Source organism: Myxocyprinus asiaticus, chromosome 13 (genome assembly GCF_019703515.2).
Source record: "Myxocyprinus asiaticus isolate MX2 ecotype Aquarium Trade chromosome 13, UBuf_Myxa_2, whole genome shotgun sequence".
In the NCBI taxonomy this organism is placed as follows: Eukaryota; Metazoa; Chordata; class Actinopteri; order Cypriniformes; family Catostomidae; genus Myxocyprinus; species Myxocyprinus asiaticus.
The window spans coordinates 30,349,818-30,372,112 of NC_059356.1; the positions used below are offsets into that span (position 1 = coordinate 30,349,818).

A 22,295-nucleotide genomic window follows, 5' to 3' on the forward strand; every position below is an offset into this window, starting at 1 on the left:
GCGAAAAGTCTGGTCATCTGCAGAGCGAAAAGTCTGGTCGTCTGCAGCTGCTTTGGAAAGAGGGGGATCAGGAGAGAGGGAGGAGAGGAGAGAGAAAGAAATTGACAGGAAGCCACCTCATTAAACACTGACAGTGTGTCAAAGACAAAGAAGAGGAGAAAGAGTGTGTCCAGAAGAACACGGCAACACCATATGTTGGTCTTAAAAGTGGAAGAGCAAGCAGAAAGAGGGTGATCTGTTACTTTTAAAGAGGAAAGCATAAAGTAAAAAGAAACTTTCTGTGGAAAAGTAAGAGGTGAGTTTATTATCTCCATTTCTCTGTTTCTGGTAAAATAGATCATATTGCAGTGGATTGCATTGATGACTTCTGTAGGATACATAGACTATTTTTGTCTTAGGCATTCATATGTTGCTATATATTTCTTCAGTGTGTGGGTGTGTGTTGAGTTATGTGTGACACTCAAAACGGGGACAGGGGGAGGAGAGATAGAGGGAGCCAGGGTGGGTGAGGGGTATAGGGGTCTTAGGGGCTTTTAAAGGGGGGGGGGGGGGGGTGGAGAGAGATGAGGCAGATTCACAGCAACGTCATGACGATATTTTCAGAGAAGTGGGTCATTCCCTCTGCTCCAAAATTAAAGAGCCTTTCAAATCTTTCCAAAAGTATTGGATCTCCATTTTATAATAACTTTGGCTCAGCTTTACCTTACTTTAATGAATGTTCATTTTCTTTTCTAAAATGTGATTCTTTAGTATTCTTCTCTAGAATAAGTTTTTCATGAAAGTTTTTAAATACCCCAATAGTTTAATTTACTTGTCATTGTAACACCATTTAATGACACAAGGGAACAATTCTTTGGTCCCAAATGAGTGATGATTTAATTCAGCCCATGAGATGTTTATTAGGATCACCCATTTATTAAATTCTAAATATAATGGAATCAGAATTGAGTGTAACTCACTGGGACTGATCTAGCATAGTGATTTCCAACCAGGAATACATGTACTTCTGCATGTTTCTGGGGGTACTTAGAAATATTTCAATATTGTTTTTATAAGCCTAAAGCAGAAATTATAAATGAAAAATATTAGGCCTGTCAATATAATAAAATAATTAATGACATGATTTTTTTATTTTTTATTATTAAATGCATGTATATATTTAGTTCCATTTTAAAGGAACGTTTCAGGTTCAATACAAGTTTAGCTCAATCAGCAGCATTTGTCACATAATGCTGCTTACCAAAAAAATAAATAAAATAAAATAAAAAAAGAAGAAAAAAATAAATAATAATAATAAAATCATTTTTACTCACCCCTTGTTTATTAAAAAAGCAATTACAGTAAGGCACTAACACTGAAAGGGAATGGGGCTAGTTTTTAAATGCTAAAATTATAACCCCAAGACTTAAACATTATGTTAACATGATTTTAGTGTGTTAATAACCTTTTAAAGTTATATCCAATACCAATATGGGATTACAGGATTTCATTTTCATGACAATGAAGTTGCAGTGTTGAGTATAACTTTACACAGATAAAGTTAGAAAGCAGTTATATCAATTAAAATAATTTTAGCAAGTGTAATCTTATGGCTGTACTTTTGAAGTGTTGTGCATTTTCGCATTTATGGACTGGCCCCATTCACTTCCATTGTAAGTGCCTTACTGCAAATGTGATTTTATTTTTATTTTATTTTATTTTTATTTTTGTGTGTGTGTGTGTGCGTGTGTGCAAATCAACTTTATGCCACAATTGCTGTTTGAACCAGAAACAATACTTGGTTCACTCAGTATTTGTTATGTATGTCATCTTGAACTTGGACACCAAAGTCTTTTTAGCAAGTCAATCCGCTGGTGGCCATCTTTGGAACACTCTCCTGCAGCTATTTTTCTATGTAAACAAGTGGCATTCAAGTGCAGCTCCTATATACATGAATGGGGAAAGACCAAAATCTCCAAAGCGTTTGGTTGAGATTATGATCAAAGAACATATTTCAAATTAGCAGTAAAATCGGACAACAATGGTATCATAAATTGTGCTTCTTTACCTCAGATTATGCTAAAAAAAATAAAAATAATAATAATAATAATAATAATAATTTTCCCAGCTTGTCGAGCTAATGCGCATCAGCGTTCTCTAGTTGACTGGCAGTCATTCTCCCCATTAATTTTAATAGAAGTGGCCTGTCTCTGCTAAATAGTCTCTGCTTTCACTGACACTTAGGGGCATGGATGAAGCATCATTCAAATGCAATAGTTTTCACTTACTGATGCCATTGTAGAAATTCACTATTCACAGTCAGCCATTATTAATTTAATTAATGTCTGAAAGTGTCCAATAACAGGGTGGTTACTGAGATTAAGCCAGAAATATTCAGCTGGTCATGTGATCCGAACATGGCAGTTCCCATAAGGGGGACCTCTCCATGTAAAATAAAACAGCTTTTATAAGCTTATTGATATGACTGGAGTCTTCATCTCATTTGAATACTCGTGATTTTATACATATGTTTAAAAATTACTTTAAATTTTTTTTAGAAGTAAAATGTTTGTGGATAAAACTGCTAAATGCACCTTTAAGGCAAGAAAACAAAACACAAAATATGTGTAATTTGTGTGGATGTCATTTGTAGAGGAATAGTATACACTTGACAGACATACATTTCTACAACTTGATTAATTATAATGCTAAATGATATCCAGTATATTATGAATGTAAAATTAACCAATTTCTGGTTTGGCATTAATGTTACTGATAGGTCTGTGTGGGGGTACATAAGCCAAAAAGGGTTAGCTAACCCTAACCCTAACCCAATAGAGATTGGTCATACAAAATAAACCTTTCTAACAGCTGTTCAAGAATCAATGCAAACAGACAATTAAGTGTAAAATGTTGGGTAAGTAAGAATGCTCATATTCTTTAACATAGCACAAGACTGCCTGGAGGTTGAGGAACAGAGGGGGAACAGGAAGTGAGGTCAAAGTTCAAATATAGGGTGATTTATAATACCCATGACCCCTGGAGTGGGAAAGGAGGACAGGAAGAGACCAAATGGGATAATGCACTGAGGGACACAAACCCATGAGAGGGAGTTTTAGAGAGAGATGAAGACAGGAAAACAAGAGTTTTCATCTTGTCCCTGCATTTCCTTTTGCTGTCTTGCTCTCTGTGACTATGTCTTGTGATACAATGTGGTTTATTGCATTTACAGAGACAAATGGCCACAGGCATGTTGAATTGTCAATGGCGTATGTGTTTATGGCATGTGTGTAAGTGTGTGTGTGTGTGTGTACATTTGGGGCAGCTTAAACATGTTCCTGTGTGGACATGTTGGCCTTCCACATGTGCTGGTGTTTGCAAGCACATGTGTCAATGAGCTCATAAGCATGTGTTCTCTCATAAGAGAAGGCCTGAACATTAGCTGTGAGGGTGTGTGTTTGTGTGTGTATTTGAGAATGTGTTGGTGTTGGTGAACTTTCACCCCTGTTTATTTTGGGATGGTTCAAGTTTCAAAGCTTTGGATCAAGGCAGATTCCAGAGGAGAATGTTGTGCACTGTCTGTCTGACTAGTAAAACCCAATCACTCCAGCTCTCATGTACTCTTCAAAAGCCACTTCAACACTCATTGGAAACAGTTTTGAGTAGTTTCAGATTTTTACACTTTAAAGGATTAGTTCATACAAAAATGAAAATTTTATTATCATTTACTCACCTTCATGTTGTTCCAACCCAGTATGACTTTCTTCTGTGGCTCACAGGAGAAATTCTGAAGAATGTACTGGTCGCATTTTTCATGCAATTACAGTGCATGGGGACTGGAAGTTTTAAGCTTCAAAAAGGATGCAAAAGCACTATAAGAGTATGATAAAAAAAAGTCAGTATGACTTGTGTGTTATATTCCAAGTCTTCTTAAGCCATACAATAGCTTTGTGTGAGGAACAGACTGTAAATTAAGTTGTTATTAAAAAAGATTAAAAAATCTTGACCTCAGCACTAGCTCTCCTTGGCACATTCATGAGTTAATAAGAGAAGAAAGGATGTCTGATTCGTGAATGAATCATTCTTGTGGTAAAGAGTGGTATCTTTTCAATAAATCAATTGGTCCAGCTCACAAAACTGGTCTGAATGAATCGTTTACAAATTAGGCTCAGTTCAACTCACTGTTTCAATGGTTGCAGGTAACGCTCAGGAGGGGTAAATTAAAATCTGTTCCTCACACAATCTATTGAATGAAGAATACTTGAAATATAGTGCATGAGTTGTACAGACCACTTTTTTATTTTTTATTTTTATTTTGGAGCTTTAAAGCCCCATTTCTCATTCACTTTTATTATATGGAAAAGACAGGCCAGGATATTCTTCTTTTATCCTTGATTGTTCTGCGGAAGGAAGAAAGCCAAATGGGTTTGGAACTACATAGGGATACATAAATGATAAAATGACTTTCATTTTTGGGTGAACCTTTAACATGTCAACTTAATTTTCATCCAAAAAAACACTTTGATCCTCTGTAAACAACCTTGTATGTCCTTCCTTTCTTCCTGAACTAGACTACAAGACCATTTAACTTGTTTGTTACAGCCAATGTACTTTCTGTAGCACTTCATAAACTGTAATTAAAATAGAAGAAAGCTTGTAAAACACAACACTCTCCCAACTTGTTATTATTCTACACTTAACGAGATTCAGTTCTGTTACACATATCTGACTATTTTATACACTTTTTGTCTGCCTGTTAGGACAAACTAGGAATAAATTCCAGTTGTGTGTCCTATTGACATGTCTGGACAAATGGAAAAGACTTTAGCAGAATGGGTGACCCCTGTAGAGCATTGCTAATTTGCATCCCAACCCTAAAATGTTTCAGTCTCTCTTGCTCTGTTCTAGATCATGTCGACACTGCCGGCAGAGACAGGCCCTGAGGATGCCAATAACAAGAGTTTCTGGATGGTAAGTGAAAGGGGGAGAAAGGACAGCAATGTGTCAGACAGGATGATGGACCTCTTGGAAATATCCTCCGCTTCTATTTTGTTTTTTAAATATTACCATTAATGCATATGGGGCGATGATGAAACTTGACTTGGTTTGAACTCCTAAAAGTTAGTACTTTAAAAGTTTTACAATTGAGTAGCAACAGATGAGAAGATTTGTTAGGTTATTAAGTGAGGACCACTGAACAATGTTTTATGGAGAGTTCTTTAACCTTTTTAATCTCATCCATTGCACCTCTGCCCATTTATTGAGCTCAGCTTTTGTCTTTTAGTTCCTTCATTGATTCCCATTTTTGTTTTCCAATATTAGTGGGAATTGTGCTGCAGTTTGCTATTTAATACTGTATTAGACTGTTTTAATTTTGTCCTACTTTCTTTCTCCTTTGCAAAAAAATTATGTTATATAATAATTATTACTAAATTACTATTACTGATTCTCTATTGTATTTTCACATAGTAATGTTCTCTGATCTTTCTGTCTTTCCCCTAAAATGCATATATATATATATATATATATATATATATATATATATATATATATATATATATGCATAAATGCATTTTAGAGGGATTACAATGGAAAAATGCATCAACTCATTAAAGAAGTATTAATTTAAATTAAAAGAATATTCCAGGTTCAATACAAGTTAAGCTCAATTGACAGCATTTGTTGCATAATGTTGATGTATATATATACCCCACATATGGAAACTAGGGCTATTCCTGCAAAAGTTATTACTCCAAACTAGCTTTGAATATAAAAAAGCAAACCACACACACACACACACACACAAAGGAGAGGTTTAAAGATTATGCTTCTAATTGTATTTGCATTTTAGAGGAGTTTTTATCTGATTAGTATTTATGGAGAGTCTTCCATGGTGATTGGCTGTTACTTATCTATGACATCTATAGAGTGCTCACTACTGCTTTGAGAGGTGTTTGCAGCTGTTTAAGATTCTCCTCAGCTCTCCTCTTAGCCTTAGCCTGTTTTTGCTGAGTTGCCATCCCCACTGGAGGTGGGCCAATGGTACAGTTTTGGTCAAATGCCTGTGCCCTTTAACCAATAATGTTTACAGCAACCACATTGCTTTTGCTCAATGTCACTGTCTGACAGGCCTGCTGGGTTTTTTTTTTACATGTCCTCCCTTGTAATTGGCTGGCCGCTGACCAGAACTGAGTATTGAAGGGTTTTGTGTACATCCCAGGCGCTGTGATTGGTTAACCACCATACTGGCAGAAGACTGTCACACTCAGTGATGAAATACAGACTCTGTCACCCTGTAACAAACTGAATGGGGTTTGATTTTAAATAGGCTAGTCTGTTATTTTATTTAAATATTCTGCCACTTTGAGGCCAGCTGAATGTACTGTGGTGTTATATTCTGTTTGACAGGGATTTTGGTATTTGTTAGGTCTTCCTGCTTCTCTGATTGGTTGGCAGGTGTTGCTCTGCACCGCTCTTGGCCAGAGCAGAGATTCCTCAGCTGGTTTTACTTTTTCTTAGACTGGAGAAAAAAAACATGGTCCAAACCACAGCTAAAGAGAAAGAAAGTCAAGACGAGAGAAAAATCGAATTGTGGGGGAGCTGCTAATGGTTGCCAGCAAAATCGAGGAACACGCTCCACATCAGCAAACAAGATGCCTACTATGGAAATAGCAATCTGTTTACCCTCTTTCCTCATTCTCTCTCATTTATCCTTTTAGTTCAGTTAATCAACCCTTTTCACTGCTCTGTCTGTGTAATGCCCCGCTTACCATGGCCTGAATTCTATCGACTCAATGGTACTCATCTAGTCACAGATGTTTTTATGGAATAATGTTTGAATTATGCTCTGTTTTTCCACACCACATGTTGTCTTCGGGCGTTTATATTAGATACAAAGCTCATGCTATACTGATAACTCAGCTAATCCATAGCAAACAAACCCAGTGACCTTCTGGAAAAGAAATGAGGCCAATCTCTCATAAAAGAGGGAGAAATTTTCCCTGTGTCATGCAGTAAATACCCCACTCTTGACATCATAAACACTTTATATTACTACCTTTAGTGCTAGGTGCTAGATAAATGTCTTTCGTTTTGTCTCTAATTTTTCTTTTCTCTGTCTCAGCCAGGGAACTACCACCAGACAGTGAAGCGGACCGAGGATGCCTTCCAGGCATGTAATGACATAGTGGCATGTTTCCAGGAGAGGGCCAGGGTTGAGAGGCAGTATGCTCAGCAACTTAGCGAGTGGAGTAACAAGTGGAAACCTTTAGTGGATGCCAGTGAGTATTGCAGTTTGTCCTTGAACATGGCTGTTCAGAATGGAATATTTGCATATTGATTACTGCATACTGAGCAGTATATACTATATACTGCATGCAATATTTGAAAAATAGTAAGCGAAACAATGAACAGTATGTAAAAATAAATATCACCATATTACAGCAACGTAGCAAGTAGCAACAATGATAACTATATGTTGTCACATGTCATGACCTCACTATTTTGCATGTTTTATTTAACAACTATGATTTTTTGTTTTATTTATTTATTTTTTACATTTTTGTGTAATAAGGACTTAAACAATACTTAAGTCTTATATAATGAGTCAAGAAGAAGATTGCAGTAATAATCACAGTTAATATTTACACTGTAAAAAATGTCTGTAATTTTAATGGTAAAAGACTGTCAAAATGCTAGAGAAAAAAACGTTAATTGATTAATGAGTATTAACTGTAAAATATACAGCAACATTTTTAAATATATTTTGAGACAATACAGTAGTTTTTACAATAAAATGTTGTAAAAATTGCATTTTTTAGATGTAAAAAGTATGATTTTCCTGTATAATTAATGTTAAAAATTTACATTATGTTTAACAAGAGAGTACATGCACTTTTTACTGTAAATTATTGTTAAAATTACAGTAAAAAAAACAATAATCGGGTGTTCCCACCATTCCCTGTATGATCCATCATATTTTATTATATTTTATGGGAATAGTTATGTTTCTTCTTATTTTTAATATCAGTTATGTACATTGGGGTGTTCTGTGTTATATTTAATGTAGTTTAGGTAATGTTTACTGCATTATTTAAATTTCACATCTGTTACCCTGATGATGTTTAGTGTTTGTGTGAGTGACACTGAACACTGTCTCTGCATGTTTATTGGTCATTGCTCCTGGAAGAGCCACTATTAGTGAACTTCATGTCATCATGTGCTCTTCTGTAATGTTTATAGTGATTAACAATACATTATATAGTAAAAAGCAGATTTTTACAGTTTCAGAGGGTTAATAAATTTATGACATTTTTAACTATCAATTTAACATAATCTTTTACAACAGTTTTAAACTGTAAAATGTATAGGTTGTTCTGTAAAGTTGTTTACATTTTTGCTGTATTTTTTACATAATTATTCTGGCAACCACAGCTGCTTGTTTTGTTGTTGTTGTTGTTGTTGTAAAAACAACAGGATTTTTTACAGTGTAGAATAGCACTTGACAATAATATTTGCAGTTGATATTTATCATCGCAGTTAAAACTAATAATCGCAGTTAAAACTAATAATCGCAGTTGCTTTTTATAATCACAGTTGACAGTAATAATCACAGTTGATATTCATATTCACAGTCAAAAATAATAATCAAAGTTGATATTTATAATTGCAGTTGATAATTATAATCACAGCTGACAGTAATAATCACAGTTTAAAGTAAAAATGACAATTGATATTTATAATCCCAGTTGAAAATAATAATTGCAGTTGATATTTATAATCGCAGTTGATGGTAACAATCACAGTAGTAATTATCACAGTTATTTAAAATCACAGTTTTCAGTAATAATCGGAGATGATATTTGTAATCGAAGTTGACAGTAACAATCACAGTTGATATATATAATTACAGTTGACAGTAATAATCCTAGTTGACAGTAATAATCGTAGTTGATATTTATAATCACAGTTGACAGGACAAATCACAGTTGATATTTATATTCACAGTTGATGGTAATAATCACAGTTGACAGTAAAAATCAGTTGTCATATAGTATTGCAGTTGACAGTAACAGTCACAGTTGATATTTGAAATCACAGTTAACAGTAATAATCACAGTTCATATTTAGAATCACAGTTGACCGTAATAATCTCAATTGATGTTTATAAGTACAACTGACAGTAACAATCGCAGTTGACAGTAATAATCAGTTTTTATTTATAATTGCAGTTGATAGTAACAATCGCAGTTGACAGTAACAATCACAGTTGATATTTATAATCACAGTTTATTTATAATCACGGTAATAATAATAGTTGATTGATACTTACAATCACAACTGATAGTAATAATCAAAGGTAGTATTTACATACTGGAAATGAAAAATCCTGAGCTACGGTATCCCACACAGTGTACTGTGGTTGTGTATTACACATTTTAGCAAATGTATTTAATCATCCAAAATTTCCTGTTTCATACAGAAAATGTGCATGATATGGAGAGTATACATACTGAAATCTGAAAAAATAGCATTGTAGTATGGTAGTATGCCATTCTCAACATACTCCATATCATGCCATGGAAGTCTTTTGTGAATAATAGGACAGACAGTCTTATAGTTACAGAGCTGTGACCTCAGTTTTATATGAGAAGAGTTTAATCTTCTGAAGTTACTTTTAGTGGCCCTAACAGAATCCGTGTATCATTCGTTCATTTCGTGTTCAATTAGGAATTCAAAATCGGAAAAGCAAAAAATGACTTTTCATTATTTGTTTACAAAAACAATATTAAAAAATAAATAATGACTGTTTTTCGTAATTTCGATTTAATGGTAATTGGAAAAATAGCCATTGGACACTGTGCATTTTTGATTATTTGATTTCGCTAATATATGGCTTGAATATTTGATTCGCACATATGGGTGGGCCTGAAACGCCCCTTTCTTCTGATTGGTCAACCTGCACCATTGTCTTTCTCAATGCTGTGAGACAGAATAAAAGTTCTGTGCTGTTTAATTGTTCAGGTGAATTCGTCTCAGTTAATATTAAATTCTTTACCACTTATTCTCCAAAACTAACCACGTTTATTGCAGCTGAGCTATCTCTGTTTTCAAGTAGTCAGACACAGTGACTACACACAACTGCAAAATGTCCACTGAATGCAGACATTTTACATTTATGCATTTGGCAGATGGTTTTATCCAAAGCAACTGACAGTGCACTTATTACAGGGACAATCCCCCTGCAGCAACCTGGAGTTAAGTGCCTTGCTCAATGGTGGTGGCTGTGGGGATCAAACTGGCAACCTTCTGCTACCAGTTCTGTGCTTTAGCCCACTACACCACCACCACTCCACGCAGACAGGGTTTCGGCTTCACGCGATTCAATATTAGGACAGAGTGACACATACACACACACACACGTTGGTGCAGCTATCATTATGAGGACTCTCCATAGACATAATTATTTTTATACTGTACGAACTATAGATTCTTATTCCCTAACCCTACCCCTAAACCTAACCCTCACAAAAAACTTTCTGCATTTTTACATTTTCAATAAAACATTGTTTAGTATTTTTTTTAAGCGATTTGATTTATGGGGACAGTAGAAATGTCCTCATAAACCACATTTATAGCATAATATCCTTGTAATTACCAGTTTGTAACCTAAACAAAAGTCCTGGTAAACCACTTAAACCTGCCCCCCCCCTACCCCCCCACCCCACACACACACACACACACACACACACACACACACACACACACACACTCACACATACATATTATTAAGATGTTTATTAAGATTAATCTCTCAATCTTTATGCCATATGTCTTCTCACAGTTATCCTTCTTCGTGCCACACAACTTGTTTCATTCATTTATAAGTGGTACCATGTAGTGCAGCTGATCAGTTGGTCACTGGTGGTCCACACTGCACTGGAGAATCAGCTGGCATTCGCAGTTAGGGTGACCAGACGTCACTTTAAAAACCGGGGACAGTCCCGATTTTACAAGTCATGTACCGTGTCATGGTTGACTTACAGTCGGGACACCTTTTGTACTAATAATTAGTCTAAGGTAGCTATAGTTTGATTGCTTTAAATAAGCGTTTTAAATTGACATCAGTATTTCGTGCGTTTTTTAAATGAGAAATCATCAGAGAGTATTTAAAGAATCGGTTTATTTTATTTTTTACATATTGCAGTGCGATGAACAAAGAAAGATGCGGTTCAGGGAATATACAGATTTAACGTAGGGTGCATCCAAGACAGATGCGCTTTCATGCCAGTGAATTATAACAGCTACAACAGTAAATAACAAATGATAAATAATAATAATAATAATAACAAATAAATTGGAATATATTATTATATTTAATATTTAATATAAGACAATGGGTATTTACATGGCAGCGAAGAGTACTAATTTCAAGCTCAGATCATTCTGACATCCATGTTTTTGAATGGGAATATGGGTGGCCTTTACCTACTGGGTCGTATACACGGCAGTTTTGTGTGCCTTTTATTATCGGACAAATGTGAAGGCGATGTGTAAATGCTGACTTTAAATTCACTGGACAAACTTTTGAGAGATGAGTATTCATGAACTTCCTTTAGCATAATTTCCATGATTAGCAAGTCCCTCACACCTAAGCTCCCACTGCGGGGTAAAGTTAGTTTCAGATTAGATATTTTTTAGATATTCGGTTTCTCGTACCCGCGCTCTCTGCCAGCGGCAAATTTGCAAAGATTTCGTACACTTGGCTTGATGTTATGGTATATAAATATAAATGGTATATAACTGTATTATACAGACATAAAGCACTGCACTCAGAACTGTCAGTTGGTGTGGCAGCTGCAGAATTATGACTGAAAATATTCTGATGCACTTTCATTGCTTAGCGTACTTAAGGGACCGTCTGAAAATTCCACTCACTTTGAAACTCAGGCGGTGTACAATCACACATTTCGTTGACGTGCAAGTTAAACATAAAACATTAAAAGCACACTTTTACATTCCAAATGTTGTAGTAGGTTGCCAGTTAATAGACTGAGTTTTACTGTAAATCCAGTAATAAGAATACAGTATTAGATTATTTAAAATATATAAATAATAATTCACCCAAATTTTATATTCACATTCCAAAGGTTGTAGTAAGTTCCAAGTAGATAGACTGATTTACGATAGGTGAGATTATTACAGTAAATCTAATAATATGAGTACAGTATTAGGTTATTTTAGGATAAACAATAAAAATTCCTGAAAATGTTATTTTCACATTTCAAATGTTATAGTAGCTTCCCAGTGGATAGACTGACTATCTGTAAAAATCTCACCTGTAGTATGTCAGTCCTTACTACAACCTTTGGAATGTGAAAATAACATTTTGGTGAATTTGAGTTAATTCATTTTTAAAATAATCGAATACTACTCATATTATTGGACCTACTGAAAAAATCTCACCTGTAGTAAGTCAGTCTGCCCACTGGGAAGTTACTACAACGTTTGGAATGTGAAAATAATCTTTTCTTGTTAATTTTAGTGATTCTTTTCTCTCTCCATAATATAAGTGAATACTGTACATTCATATGCACAGCCATCACTATGGCGATCTACTAAAACCTGTGAAATGTTTTTTTTTTTTTTAATTTTTATTATTATTATTAGAATTGTATCCCCTCTTCTTCTCAATTTTGGAATGCCCAATTCCAACTACTTATTAGGTCCTCGTGGTGGCGCAGTTACTCACCTCAATCCGGGTGGCGGAGGACAAGTCTCAGTCGCCTCCGCTTCTGAGACCATCAATCCGCGCATCTTATCACGTGGCTTGCTGTGCATGACACAGCGGAGACTCACAGCATGTGGAGGCACAGTTTCCCGTGGCTATTTTTCCAATTTCCTATTTTTAACTCGAGCATTAAATCAAAATTACGAAAAACAAGTCATTATTATTTATAATATTGGTTTTGTAAACGAATAATGAAATAAGTCATTTTTTGTTTTTCCGATTTTGAATTCCTAATTGAATATGAAATGAATGAATGATATACGGATTTAACAGGTCCATTCATTCATTTCATGAGTTTCTTTACTCGCCCATGTATCTTTCCCTCATAATCTGTGTGCAGGTCCTCTATATGGCTCTCTGTTGCGAGCGTGGCAGTGTTTCCTCTCCTCTGCTAACCGCCTCTCCTCACTGCACTCCTCCATCTGCCGTGCTCTGGTGTCGGAGGACGGAGACCGCATCCGTACATGGCAAAAGGAGACTTTCCATAAGAAGATATTTGGAGGTTTCAAAGAGTCTCAAGACTTTGAAACAGGTTTCTCACGTGCTCAGAAGCCCTGGGCCAAGAGACTGAAGAAGGTAATGCAGTTTTAGGGTTATTATTTCGCTAACAGAACTAAAGTCTATCAAACAATCAGATGCTGGATAAAGCAGCAATACACCACACCATTGTTGAATTCTTGATTCTGATTGGCTGGCACACGTTCCATTAATTTTCTGATTAATTGTCAAAAGATCTGTGTCAACAATATTAGCAGTGTTTCGCATCTACTGTAAGAGCACACATTCAGAAAGTGTTGCTCTATGTTAGCAAATAATTTGTTTGCAATAATTAAAATAACTGTATGCGTTTTACAAGTATACCATATGCAATACTGAATCTGACAGCTGGATGTGTGTTCTTGCAACAGCTAGAGAAGGCAAGGGCAACATTTCACAAAGCTTGCCGTAAGGAACACATGGCTCGTGAGCGGGAGGCCCACACCCAAGGAAACCCTGACATTGCCATCGAGAAACAGAGGAAGATCCAAGAGGAGACTGAGCTGGCTCATCAGGAGACTGAGAAAGTAAGTGTCAGAAGAGATAGAGAAAAAGATGGAGACTTTCAATTGATCCATCATTGACAAAGCCAGGAAAAGGAGGCAGAAAAGACCTTCATTTATATTTGCAGGCTGCATAATGCTGAAGTGAAATCCAAAATATGCACAAAATATGTCTCACTTAAAGATCAAGCATTAATCACCCCATAGCACTCTACAGACAGAGAAAAAGAGAGAATCTGGAGAATGGGTGCAAAGAAAACAAACCTGATGATTGTACCGATTGACTACATTCCTGTGTTCAGGTGCGAGCCCGCTATGAGAAGGTTCTGGAGGAAGTTACACATTATGCTCCTCGCTACATGGAGGAAATGGAGTCTATCTTTGACCAATCACAAGAGGAGGAAAGGAAGAGGATAAGCTTCCTCAAACAGGCTTTCCTGTCCATCCACAGACACTTGGATGTCACCAATAATGATAGGTATAATTTAAGTGTAAGAAGGGTCACATTGGTAAAAAATAGCAATTTAGTAAACTTCACATATAACTCTAAGTATTGTTCATTCTCTCTCTCTCTCTCTCTCTCTCTGTTAGTGTGAAAGCGGTGTATAATGAGCTCCACAACACTCTGATGTCCATCAGTGAGCAGGAAGATTTGCGCTGGTGGAAGAACACACATGGGCCAGGCATGCCCACTGACTGGCCTCAGTTCCAAGTATATACATTTATACAGTGTACATAGCAAACACATATACACTGACAAACTTTTTACATTCAGGTTTTTCTCTTGAAACCTGTCAAGAAAATATCAAAGAAACAAATATGAAAGAATATTTTGCATAAAGAAAATGAAGCCTACATTTAGGACCATTAGGGTTTTTTTGCATTGAGCTATTATTTTTGCTGTTACGGTACATTATATTTGCTGTTATACAATTATGTCTTGAAATAAAATCAGCAAATATGAAAGGCAGTACCAAGGGAGTACTACTATGATGTATACATACTTTGCTATTTAAATAGTATAATTTTTGTCACAATGCGGTAATGAGAATTGGGGGGTTAAATGTGCGTAACTGTCATGCAAATAATGTCACTTTGTAAAAAATCTTATTAGCCTCAATAGGCTTCATTTGATATATATGCAAAATATATTTCTTATTTCTTTCTTTAGATTTTGGAGTAAAATAGGACAAGAAAATTTCCATGAGGTTTTGTGAGAATCGCTTAGATTCTCATTACCGTAACAGTCCTTTTCTTTTTTCAATTTTGCTGTTTAACATTAAAAAAGATGTTGTTATACAATTCTTTTTTAAATTAAAAATCAGTGGAAATTAAAGGCAGTACCAAGGGAGTACTCAAGTGATGTATAAATACTTTGCAATTTTAATAATGATATAATTTTTGTTACATTGCTCTAATGAGAATTGGGGGACAGATGTGCATGACGGTCATGAAAATAATATCTCTGTAAAAATTTTAAATGGCCCTTCTGTATCTGTATATTTCTTTTTATTTTGGATTAAAATAGGACAAGGACATTTTATTGATAGATTTCATTAGAATCACCCCTTTTCTGAACAATATATGAGTACTGCTTGCTAGTGCAAAACTCACCATGATGCTATGGTGTTGTGGTGGTTGTCAGAGGATTGCCATGTGGTTGCCTTTCTAGGTGGTTTGCTAGGCAGTGGCATGTGGTAGAGCGCCATCTCAGGGTTTGTTTGTTTGTTTGTTTATTAGTCTAATGTAAATTCATGTTTCGGTTCCATCTGACGTTTACATAGCTTTCAGATTAAACCCATACAAATCTGAAATCTGATATGTCACAACATATGATATAAAAAGTAGGCTTATATAAAATAGTCACATACTTAAACATGACTGCAACAACATATATTTCAAAATACTAAAACTAAAAAGTTTATGCATTTTAAAATAATTATTATTATTATTTTTACATTCCTTCAAAAACAATACCTAGGCCTACAGTAATACAGCAACAAGCATATATAATCTATATTTTATCTGTTCGCCTATTTTTTTATTTTTTATAGTCACCTTATGTTTGCATCATTAGTCATCTACTCCTTGGTAATCACCGCAGGTTTCACGATGGCACAGATCCGTACCTGTAAAAGCGAGTGTTCACTAAAAAGCGGCTCACTGACACACCATTACATGTTTTCAAGTAATTTCAAGTTCATTATGATTTGGATATGACCAAAAGTGGCATTCTCCATGTCGGTTAGTTGTTTACTGTGCAAATTTTTTCTCCACTTACATCAGTTCCTCTAATTCACAGTGATCTGCGGAGACACGCTGCAAGGACAAGAGCATGAGAGGCGGGGATTTATCCGCTTGTGTCACTATTTGACAGAGTGACTTTAGAAATATGACTGCTATACACATTAGCTGAGTTCACATTTTGTAATATTTTATTTGTTTTATTTATGTACAATCGATTATTATTTACACCCATATTTTTGGGGAGGCACTGCCTCCTTTGCCTCCTTGGAGAAAACGCCACTGTTGCTAGGGTATTCTGGGGGAATGCAAGGTGGTTGCCCTAGTCAAAAGAACTCACCCTCATGTCTCAGTATGATACATTATATTTTTCAAAACCCTAACTCTAGGTTTGAGCAATGGTAATAGGGATGTTGCCTTAGAAAGCACCACTAATAACTCTTGGTTCAGTTCGAGAGTGACATTTTCTCTTAGTGATGTGTGGGTATTGTTTTGAGAATAATGCATTTTTATCTGGCTTTACTTCATGCTGTGTAAATAAGGGTATTAGCGTGAAGCTTGTTGTTGTGTTGTCATTTAATATATTTATGTATATCACAGAAGTGCATCCTCAAATAGACTGCGTTCTGTTCTGCAAAAAAAAACAAAAACAAAAAAAAAACATATTTACTCCTTCACTCACTCTGTCTCTGTTCTTTCTCTATTTTAGGAGTGGACTCCAGACAAGAAACATAAAAAGGGAAAGAACGAGGTTGAGCAGAAAGCAGCAGTGATGGAGAGAAGGTCAGTTGATATTTCTTCATTTGTGCTTGTTACTGGAGTGATATACTAGAGTGCTCTTGGGGTCTCACAGCACAGGGCTGCCTGAGTATTATTCAGCACAAGCCAGACTGGGCTTGTACAAACTTCAGGCCTTGTTATCATTTGATGCAGTGTATTGTATTATTGATTTTGTCAATCTTCGTTAAAGTCTATCAAAAACTTTGTTTCAGTGTAATGATTGGAGGGGTGAGAGTCAGAGCTCTCTATGACTATGTTGGACAGGAGACAGATGAACTGTCCTTTAAAGCAGGTAAGCTGTTTTTGTCCATATTTGTGTGGCTGTGCATTCATAGTATTACTGTATACGTCTGTATAATGTAGGTGTCGCCATTAAATGTGCCTGACTTTATAATGACTCCCATGCTGCCTGATTGTCAGAAGAAATATAGTCAGAAGAATAGAATAGAATAGCAACAAATAGACAGGACACTTTGTAACACCGCAGGACAGATTAAGCCATTTGATAGCTTTAAAGCTAACAATTACCTTTGGTTTTTTAAAGTCCCTTTATGGTAATTTGTATTATTTTCATAAATTCAAAACATCAATGGAAACAACTATTAGAATCAAGAAAATGTGGGCTTCACACCACAAGACATTTAATAATAAAGTTTAAAAAACGTTTGGTAACATTTTAAAATAAGGTTCCATTTGTTAACGTTAGTTAACAAAATTAGTTAACATGAACTAACAATGAACACTACTTTTCACATCATGTATTAATCTTGGTTAATGTTAAACATATACCAACACATTTTTTTTAAATCACAATTTGTATAGTGTATGTTAACATTAGGATATGCATTATGAACTAACATAAACTGACAATGAACAATTGTATCTTTACTAACTAACATTAACAAACATTAATAAATACAGTCAATAAATATGTTGTTGATTGTTAGTTCGTGATGCCTAATTTACTACTAATGTTAACAAATGTAACCTTATTATAAAGTGTTACCCTGAGTTAAATAGTATTAGAAACAAAACCATACCATTTAACAAACAGCTGTTCTCAAGATTGTCCTGGACCTGCCGTTAAGTACTATAAGCCTCAATTCAAATTGAGTAGGTATCTTGAAAATTCAGATGTACAATTTTTATTTATTTATTTATTGCTAATCATGACATCACGTTAACATCACTAGAAAATAGACAGCCTACAAATAATGAAAAAGAGATATGTAGAAATTAGTGCATTAGTGTATGGGCATATGAAGAGTTGTATCAGTATGGGTGTGTCTACAGTGTGTTTGTATATGTACAGTTACATATGTACAGTTGTGCTCAAAAGTTTGCATACCCTTGGAGAATTGGAAATATATGTACCATTTTTAAAGAAAACATGAGTGAGCAGGCAAAACACATTTTATTTCTTATGGGATTAATATTCAACTGTAGGTTATAACAGAATGGCACAATCATAAAACAAAACATGGCAACAGAGAAAAAAATGAAATGACCCCTGTTCAAAAGTCTGCATACCCTTAGTTCTTAATACTGTGTATTGCCCCTTTAGCATCAATGACAGCGTGCAGACTTTTGTAATAGTTGTCTATGAGGCCCCAAATTCTTGCATGTGGTATAGCTGCCCATTCGTCTTGGCAAAATGCCTCCAGATCATGCAAAGTCTTTGGGCGTCTTGCTTGAACCACATGTTTGAGATCTCCCCAGAGTGGCTCGATGATATTAAGGTCAGGAGACTGTGATGGCCACTCCAGAACCTTCACCTTTTTCTGCTGTAACCACTGGAGGGTCAACTTGGCCTTGTGCTTAGGGTCATTGTCGTGCTGGAAAGTCCAAGTGTGTCCCATGCGCAGCTTTCGTGCAGAAGAATGCAAATTGTCTGCCAGTATTTTCTGATAACATGCTGCATTCATCTTGCCATCAATTTTCACAAGATTCCTGTGCCTTTAGAGCTCACACACCCCAAAAACATCAGTGAGCCACCACCATGCTTCACAGTGGGGATTGTATTCTTTTCACTATAGGCATAGCGCTTATGGTTGTGACCATAAAGCTCTATTTTGGTCTCGTCACTCCAAATTACAGTGTGCCAGAAGCTGTGAGGCGTGTCAAGGTGTTGTTGGGCATATTGTAACCGGGCTTTTTTGTGGCATTGGCGCAGTAAAGGCTTTTTTCTGGCAACTCGACCATGCAGGTCATTTTTGTTCAAGTATCGTCGTATTGTGCTCCTTGAAACAACCACACTGTCTTTTTCCAGAGCAGCCTGTATTTCTCCCGAGGTTACCTGTGGGTTTTTCTTTGTATCCTGAACAATTCTTCTGGCAGTTGTGGTTGAAATCTTTCTTGGTCTACCTGACCTTGGCTTGGTATCAAGAGATCCCCGAATTTTCCACTTCTTAATAAGTGATTGAACAGTACTGACTGGCATTTTCAAGGCTTTGGATATCTTTTTATATCCCTTTCCATCTTTATAAAGTTCCATTACCTTGTTACGCAGGTCTTTTGACAGTTCCTTTCTGCTCCCCATGGCTCAGTATCTAGCCTGCTCAGTGCATCCATGTGAGAGCTAACAAACTCATTGACTATTTATACACAGGCACTAATTGCAATTTAAAAAGCCACAGGTGTGGGAAATTAACCTTTAATTGCCATTTAAACCTGTGTGTGTCACCTTGTGTGTCTGTAACAAGGCCAAACATTCAAGGGTATGTAAACTTTTGATCAGGGCCATTTGGGTGATTTTAAAAAGGAGCCAAACAACAATGTGATAATAAATGGCTTCATATGATCACTATCCTTAAATAAAAGACAGTTTCTTTGCATGATCAGTCATATTTTCACAATCAACGCCAAAATTTCACAATTTCTGCCAGGGTATGCAAACTTTTGAGCACAAATATATAGTGTGATGATTATAGTGGTATAATCATTTATGTGTGTGTTCAGGTGAAGTGTTTTTGAAGGTCGAGGATGAGGATGATCAGGGTTGGTGCAGAGGCATGATGGATGGAGGGAAAGAGGGTCTTTACCCAGCTAACTACGTGGAGGTTGTGTAAAACCATATATTTCTTGCAGTCCTGATGATAATGCTCATTAAGGGGATATTCATCTGAGCACCTACCTGTAAATGAATCCAGCTCTGGGGTCCTTAAATGCTCTGTGCTGTGCAGGTGCCAAGTTAATGCCTGTTTCAGCCATTTTTATTGAAGTTTGCTTTGTTTTCTCTGAACGGGATGACAGAGATACTGTACAGGTTTAAAGTTGACTTTGATGATTGAAGTTGGTAAAGAAAATGCTTCCAAAAGTGCTTTCACTACAATCTTACTTGAGAACAAATTAATATAATATTTTATTGTGCCATACTGTGACTTTAAAGGGATAGCTCACCCAAAAAGGAAAATTCTTTCATCATTTACTCACCCTCATGTGTTTCCAAATGAGTGTGACTTTCTTTCTTCCATGGAACCCAAAAGGAGATATTAGGCAAAAATAGGAATAGAAAATGAAGACTGCTAATAAGGCTTAAAAATGTATCCAAAAAGAATCATGAGGAGAGGTGATCATTGCCACATGTCAAATGGTTACTGTCAAAACATCAAATGCCAATTGATAGCAAACGAGCAAAGCACTCAATCTCCAATGCAGAGTGTTTAATTCATAGGCAACAAAACATTGAAAAGCCAACGCGTATCGGCAGACTAGCTGCCTTCATCAGGGCATGAGAAAATACATACACCAGTGCCATATTTAAGTGATACTCAATTGGCAGCAGCGACGCCTAAAGGATCGATTTGCTGAACATAAGCACGCTATTAGATCAACGAACAAAATGTATCCTATGGCGGTACACTATAAAGAGACAGGAGTCTTTTTGGATTCACTCATTACGTGCCACAGTGTATCCGGGTATAAATGGTGAATTGGATTTAACTTCGTTTTTATGAGTTATTTAGGACTTAACAAGGTTTTTTGAAAATTCAGTGGACTCAATCTCTCTTCATATTGTGCATGCTCTTCTTATCTGGGGTAATTATGTGAGTTTTTTTTTGAGTGTATGACATTTGCTAAGTATGTAAATAGTGTGGTTTTTTGGAGTTTTTGTAAATGTATATTGTTGTTGATTGATCATTGTATTATGTGGATGTTGATATACTCACTGTTTTGCGACTAATTGTACTAATTTGAATGATTGATCTATGACTGAAGCTCATTGGCTGCTGCCAATAATAAGGAACTGGGGTATGTATATACTCATGCCCTGAGGAAGGCAGCTAGTCTGCCTATGCGTGTTGGCTTTTTTAAAAATGTTTTGTTGCCTATGAAATAAACACTCTGCATTGAAGATTGAGTGACTTGCTCTTTTGCTATCAACTAGAGATGGCAATACGTTAATCTCAGTCACCATTTTTTTTATAACATCTTTTTTTTTCCTTACATTGAAACTGTAAATTCAGCCTAACTCCTTTTGTGTTCCACATAAGAATGAGTCACACAGTTTTGAAAGTAAGCAATGACATAATTTTCATTTTTGGGTGAGCTATCCTTTTAACGAAGACAATCAAAACATGTAGAGATTTTCATTCGTTTATGATATGAATAGGTACGGAAATCATCTAATATTTAAAGAGAATATAAAGAGAATGGCCTTGATGCATGAACCTACACAGTGCCAAATATTTCACTTTGAGTATTTTAAGGACAATGTCTCATGCCAAAGATTTTAGTGTTTATTTACATTATATCAATGACATATTTCTATTGATAAGTTACAGTATGAGTGTTACATTATACTGATGCCTGAGGGCCAGATGGTTACTGTTGTCATCTACAGCTACACATTTCATGCCAAATGTGTGTTAATATGATCATATGCTATGTGTAATCTGCTTTGGATCTGTCATTAAGTGTCATCTGTCTCACATTTAACTGTAGTTGTAGTTACACTAAGGCAATATTAATCATCACCACTTTAAGGTTATCAGACCCCACCGAGGTCTCTTCTTGTGTATTTCTGTTGTGTATAAGATGTCATACTAACCAAAGAAACTGTGTGTATGCAAATTAGGGTATTATTTGTTTGTACCATAGTAAGAGTAAATTACACTTGGATCCTGGAAGTATCTTATGCACCATAATTAATCTATTGCAAGCAGTATTAAAAGGGATAAAGATTATGTTGAGTCTTGCTCTTTTTAATAGTGGAAAAACATTTATTACATAAACATTATTATGATTCATATTTCACACCATGCGTGTCCTGGGGCCATGTTCCACAAGTGCAACTGCAAATATATGGGACTGTAAATGAATATTTGTGTGTGTGTGTGTGTTCATACATATGAGTCATCCTGCACACATTTCTCCTGATTTCAGCTCCAGTGGACCCTGCAGCTCATGTCTTAATAGTGTCGGATCATTCAGTGAGTTGCCCTGAGTGGTTGTCACACATA

The 22,295-nt window shown here is 35.8% G+C and overlaps 1 protein-coding gene across 1 annotated transcript; it reads left to right on the forward strand.

Annotated features, from left to right (window-relative positions):
- Positions 1–22,019, forward strand: LOC127450802 (protein kinase C and casein kinase substrate in neurons protein 2-like). Its single transcript, XM_051715166.1, has 10 exons — positions 1–295; positions 4,888–4,950; positions 7,103–7,259; positions 13,110–13,345; positions 13,678–13,833; positions 14,112–14,287; positions 14,401–14,521; positions 16,763–16,836; positions 17,046–17,125; positions 19,792–22,019. Exons 2-10 carry the CDS (start codon positions 4,891–4,893, stop codon positions 19,899–19,901), a joined length of 1,170 nt encoding a protein of 389 aa, XP_051571126.1. The 5' UTR covers positions 1–295; positions 4,888–4,890; the 3' UTR covers positions 19,902–22,019.
- Positions 22,020–22,295: the final 276 nt, after the last annotated feature.

Coding starts and splice junctions, on each gene's coding strand:
- LOC127450802 (XM_051715166.1), top strand. CDS start 4,891: ATGTCGACACTGCCGGCAGAGACAGGCCCTGAGGATGCCAATAACAAG. Junction 13,834..14,111: donor CTCATCAGGAGACTGAGAAA/GTAAGTGTCAGA, acceptor TCCTGTGTTCAG/GTGCGAGCCCGCTATGAGAA. Junction 14,288..14,400: donor GATGTCACCAATAATGATAG/GTATAATTTAAG, acceptor TCTCTCTGTTAG/TGTGAAAGCGGTGTATAATG.